The sequence below is a fragment of the Dendropsophus ebraccatus genome, chromosome 3 (genome assembly GCF_027789765.1).
Source record: "Dendropsophus ebraccatus isolate aDenEbr1 chromosome 3, aDenEbr1.pat, whole genome shotgun sequence".
Taxonomy (NCBI): domain Eukaryota; kingdom Metazoa; phylum Chordata; class Amphibia; order Anura; family Hylidae; genus Dendropsophus; species Dendropsophus ebraccatus.
Window position 1 is genome coordinate 193,876,102 of NC_091456.1, and position 5,543 is coordinate 193,881,644.

The 5,543-nt window shown below is 43.0% G+C and overlaps 1 protein-coding gene across 1 annotated transcript; it reads right to left on the minus strand.

The window, feature by feature from the left end:
• Positions 1–233: 233 nt before the first annotated feature.
• Positions 234–5,273, minus strand: LOC138786847 (zinc finger protein 271-like). Its single transcript, XM_069963918.1, has 4 exons — positions 5,078–5,273; positions 4,256–4,423; positions 4,039–4,162; positions 234–2,388 (listed from the first exon to the last, which is right to left on the minus strand). The coding sequence occupies exons 1-4, from the start codon at positions 5,153–5,155 to the stop codon at positions 704–706; spliced, it is 2,055 nt and encodes a 684-aa protein (XP_069820019.1). The 5' UTR covers positions 5,156–5,273; the 3' UTR covers positions 234–703.
• Positions 5,274–5,543: the final 270 nt, after the last annotated feature.

The window sequence follows — 5,543 nt, forward strand, 5'->3', positions numbered from 1 at the left end:
ATGGGAGGGATAGTGAGATACAACTATTGGGCCGATATTCTGCAGAAGATGGAGACATTTCTATTCCTGGAATTGCTGGTAAAATGTCATCAGTTGTTCTGTTATTATTCTGTATGTTGCTGTGTATATTCCCCCCCAATAGGCCCCGCCCCCAAATGTTACACCGGCCAATAGCAGAATAGTAGTAGTATCCACCATCTTTATTAGGTGCTATTATACATATATATACACACACAGGATATAACAATAGTAGCAGAGAGCGTGCGGCAGGAGGGCAGGAACACAACGGCCATTACTTCTTATGGGATTCTCTCCTAATCCCCGGAAAGCTGACGGATTGGAAAAGACTTAGAATTCTATTGGAGGAAAGAATTATTGGCGGGAAATGTTGGGATGGATCCAGCGGATATTGAGCATTAGTTTGCTGGGAGATATCTGGTTATTATTAGGAGGGAAAAGTCTTCTGTCCCTGTGACTTCTATCACCTAGATGAGATGGAAGGACTGGGATTGGAGCTGCACACTCCTCAGCCCCTATGGCCGCAGCTTTATTTCCAGCCATCACATCCGATTGGAAGAAATTAGGGTTTTCCATTGATAAAAGACATAAATAAGGCGACTGTCCTGTGTGAGCTCTATGATAACATGTTACGTTTTCCATTTGTGAGACCTTTCCGTTGGAGATTACTTTTTCTTCAAAGACCTCACATACATGGCTTCTCCCCTGTGTGAATTCTTTGATGCTCAACTAGACTTTTTTTTACAGAAAAACATTTCCCACATTCTAAACATGAAAATGGCTTCTCCGCTGTGTGAAGGTTTTGATGGTGAACAAGACTTGATTTGTGGGTAAAACATTTCCCACATTTTGAACATGAAAATGGCTTCTCTCCTGTATGAATTTTTTTATGTTCAACAAGATTTGATTTTTGAGTAAAACATCTCCCACATTCTGAACATGAAAATGGTTTCTCCCCTGTGTGAATTCTTTGATGCTCAACAAGACTTTTTTTTACAGAAAAACATCTCCCACATTCTGAACATGAAAATGGCTTCACCCCTGTGTGAATTTGTTGATGCTTAATAAGACTTGATTTTTGAGAAAAACATTTCCCACATTCTGAACATGAAAATGGCTTCTCCCCAGTGTGAATTTTTTGATGTTCTACAAGATTTGATTTGTGTGAGAAACATTTTCCACATTCTGGACATAAAAACGGCTTCTCCCCTGTGTGAATTCTTTGATGTTTTACAAAATTTGATTTGTGTGAGAAACATTTCCCACATTCTGAACATGAATATGGCTTCTCTTCTGTATGAATTTTTAGATGCTCCAAAATACTTCGTTTTACAGAAAAGCATTTCCCACATTCTGAACATGAAAAAGGTTTCTCCCCTGTGTGAATTTTTTGATGCTTAACAAGATTTGATGTGTGCGAAAAACATTTCCCACATTCTGAACATGAAAATGGCTTCACCCCTGTGTGAATATTTCGATGCTCCACAAAACTTTTTTTTACAGAAAAACATTTCCCACATTCCGAACATGAAAAAGGCTTCTCCCCTGAGTGAATTTTTTGATGCTTAACAACATTTGATTTGTGGGTAAAACATTTCCCACATTCTGAACATGAAAATGGCTTCTCCCCTGTGTGAATACTTCGATGCTCCACAAGACTTTTTTTTACAGTAAAAACTTTCCCACATTCTGAACATGAAAAAGGCTTCTCTCCAGTGTGAATTTTTTGATGCTTAACAAGATTTGATTTGTGGGTAAAACATTTCCCACATTCTGAACATGAAAAAGGCTTCTCCCCTGTGTGAATATTTTGATGCTTAACAACATTTGGTTTGTGGGCTAAACATTTCTCACATTCTGAACATGAACACTGCTTCCCTTCTGTGTGAATGTTTCGATGCTCCAAAAGACTTTTTTTTGCAGAAAAACATTTCTCACATTCTGAACATGAAAAAGGTTTCTCCCCTGTGTGAATTTTTTGATGTTGAACAAGATTTGATTTTTGAGTAAAACATTTACCACATTCTGGACAAGTGAATGGCTTCTCACCTGTGTGACATCTTTCATGTCTAACAAGCCATGACTTTTTAGCAAAACACTTCCCACAATCTGAACATGGAAATGGCTTATTTTTTGTATGATCGCTTTTATGTTCACCATCCTTTCTGTGTCTTTTCTTCTGTATAACAGTCTGTGATGGATCAGTAGACAGGACTTGTATAACAGGATGAGATGGCAGATCTTTGCTGTGAGGGGCTGGGGGTATATCTGGGGGAATAGAAGGTTCTTCATATGTATCCTGTGTGATCTGACCATCTGCTGTAATATCTGGAGATATCTGATGTCCCTCTGATCTCCGGGTACACTCAGCTGCCAAGAAGAAACTCATTCTATTAGTGAGGAGTAATATGATAGTATAATAGTATATAATATAACGGTGCGGCTTCTGCAGATATCGCTCGTCTTATCTATAGAACATCTCTAAGTGCAGCTTTCCCAGAATTCCTCCTCATTCTCCCCATCCCCCCCCCCCCCATCTGATCCCACATTCTCTCATCCACAGGGATTTCTTAGCATTGATGACACCAGAAGGTTATTATACAGCAACACCAGACACCTCAGCTGCTGCTGCTCTGTTCTGGACGCTGCTCTGGGTAACAAATATCTTTTGGTGTAATAGAGCCCTTAGACAGATGATTTACAGCTAGACCGCACCAACACAGCTATACATCTGATTGTAGATCAGTCCTCTGTAGGCAGTTTATGTCTGATTTAAACACTGAGAGACACTGACTGACAACTGAGCGAGCAGGAGGCCGAGCAGCAAAGATTATTTATGAAGAGGGAGGAGGAAGCAGTGGCGAGGAGATATACAGTGCGGAACAAACGCTGAGCCACAACTCCTCTTTGACTCTTCAATACAGTAGAAGACTGAGATTGCCCCGATGTAAGTGCACGATGTCCTGGCGTTCTGGTGCGTCCTTGCAGTATGTGAGTCCCTGGGACTGCTAGGAAAGCGGACAGTGAGCAGTCTCGCTTCTGTTGCTTAGCAGAGTCAAACTTACCGGCAATAATAGGGTAAATTGCGTTATATGCGTTAGTAGCGTGGTTTGTAGTGCTGTTGGATGGCGCTGTGTGTCTGCACCGTCTGCAATCAGTATGTGTCAGACTCATTTACATCGCCACTGAGGAAGGGGTATACTCTGAACCTCAAAAATCGTTCAGCTATAAAAACTACTGACAGGCCAGAGATCGGGGCCCCAATGCAAACTGAATAAGCTCAAAGAGTTATTGCAGACAGACAGCGCCATCCAACAACGCTACTAACACGGACTGCGCTGCTACTGCCGGTAACCTGGACTCCAGAACGCAACAGAAACGAGGCTGCTCACTGTCCATTCTTTTCTACCAGTCCCACAGAGACGCACCAGAATGCCAGGACATCGTGCACCTACATCAGGACTATATTCTGGGTACCATCCGCATTCTGCAAGGACCCTGCAGCTACTATCTATATCTATTCTCTATCTCTATTATTGCTTTATATACAGATTTATGGGATGTTACCTGTAGTGCTCATTTATTTATTTACAAAAAATTCTATAAAGAATAGTTACAGCCGGTGACTGAGGAGAATGTGTGAGTGTTCTCTGCATTTACTGGTCACTACTCACCTGGGCGGTTACCTGTAGTGATGTCCTCCTTATACTGCTCATCACTGCCGTCATCTGTCTCTTCTTTCACTATTACACGGAAAGTATCTATATTGTTCCCATCTTCCCCCTGATACATAAGATGTGAGAGAAATATTGTAATTGTCAGGAGGAGAAGTCAGGTGGGATGTACAGATCATAGAGAACATCTCCATCTACCTGATCCTGTGGAAGAAGAGGACGGGGACATCTCTCTGGTGCTGTTCTCTTACTGGATCTGACTGGAGGGAACACATACAGAGACTGAATTCATTCTTTCCATCCAGATAATACAGAGAGGAGGTGTGTATATAGTCCTGTCTATTACCTGCTGATGGGAGGGGCTGCTGATCCTCCAGCATCACATCCTTGTACTGATCCTTGTGTCCTTCTACATACTCCCACTCCTCCATGGAGAAATAGACCGCCACGTCCTGACACCTTATAGGAACCTGACACACACAATGGTCACACAGTCATCCCCCCCACCCCTCCAGTGGTGTTACTGTATAATGTCCCAGCATTCCCAGCAGCCACAGTCTCACCTCTCCACTCAGCAGCTCCACCATCTTGTTGGTGACTTCTAGGATCTTCTCTTCCTCCATTTCCTCATGTATCAGGGGCCCCGGGATTGAGCTCAGGGTTCTTCCCCATCCTTCACACCCAGGGGCCCCACAGCGCCCACTAGAGGACTTCTTCACTACTGAGTAATCCTGTGTATGGAGAGACACATTACTATCACTCCATCCATTCCCAGAATCCCTCACCTCTCCAGTCCTATCCATCTGTTATTCCATAGATAAGAATGATGTCATGATGACATCACTCCCAGAATCCCTCACCTCTCCAGTCCTATCCATCTGTTATTCCATAGATAAGAATGATGTCATGATGACATCACTCCCAGAATCCCTCACCTCCCCAGTCCTATCCATCTGTTATTCCATAGATAAGAATGATGTCATGATGACATCACTCCCAGAATCCCTCACCTCTCCAGTCCTATCCATCTGTTATTCCATAGATAAGAATGATGTCATGATGACATCACTCCCAGAATCCCTCACCTCTCCAGTCCTATCCATCTGTTATTCCATAGATAAGAATGATGTCATGATGACATCACTCCCAGAATCCCTCACCTCTCCAGTCCTATCCATCTGTTATTCCATAGATAAGAATGATGTCATGATGACATCACTCCCAGAATCCCTCACCTCCGCAGTCCTATCCATCTGTTATTCCATAGATAAGAATGATGTCATGATGACATCACTCCCAGAATCCCTCACCTCTCCAGTCCTATCCATCTGTTATTCCATAGATAAGAATGATGTCATGATGACATCACTCCCAGAATCCCTCACCTCCCCAGTAAGCAGGAAGAGTATGTGTAGGGTGAGGGTTATTATCCTGTCGGCCATCTTGTCTCTGTCTCTCTCCATGGTTGATGGGTCACCGGTCTGGATGATTATCAGTAGAGGATCCTGTATTGTAAGAACATTGAAGGAAATAAAATGAGCTAATGGCAAAATGACACCAAATAAAATAAATAAATTGTGGCAATACCACAGTTTTTCTAAAGGGTGCAGTTATTACTTTCCTACACACAACAAATACCGCAACAACCAGACGTCACTAGGAAAGAAAGTTCTGTCTCTTGTGAAGCTTCTACCTCAGCCGGGTGCTGAAGGGGTTAATCCTCCCGCTGTCCCCAGCTCCTTCCCTCCACCTGCTGAGCTGTACAGGAGCCGTGTGCTTCCAAGACCTGCCATGATGTCACAGTCATGTGATCAGTCGCATGGAGGAGGAGTCACATGATCAGGGGCTGCT

Excerpts from the sequence above, each read along its gene's own strand:
- LOC138786847 (XM_069963918.1), bottom strand. The coding sequence starts at position 5,155 with ATGGAGAGAGACAGAGACAAGATGGCCGACAGGATAATAACCCTCACC. Across the intron at positions 4,424-5,077 it reads TCTTCCTGCTTACTGGGGAG|GATTACTCAGTAGTGAAGAA; the intron begins GTGAGGGATTCT and ends CTCCATACACAG. Across the intron at positions 4,163-4,255 it reads TGGAGCTGCTGAGTGGAGAG|GTTCCTATAAGGTGTCAGGA; the intron begins GTGAGACTGTGG and ends TGTGTGTGTCAG.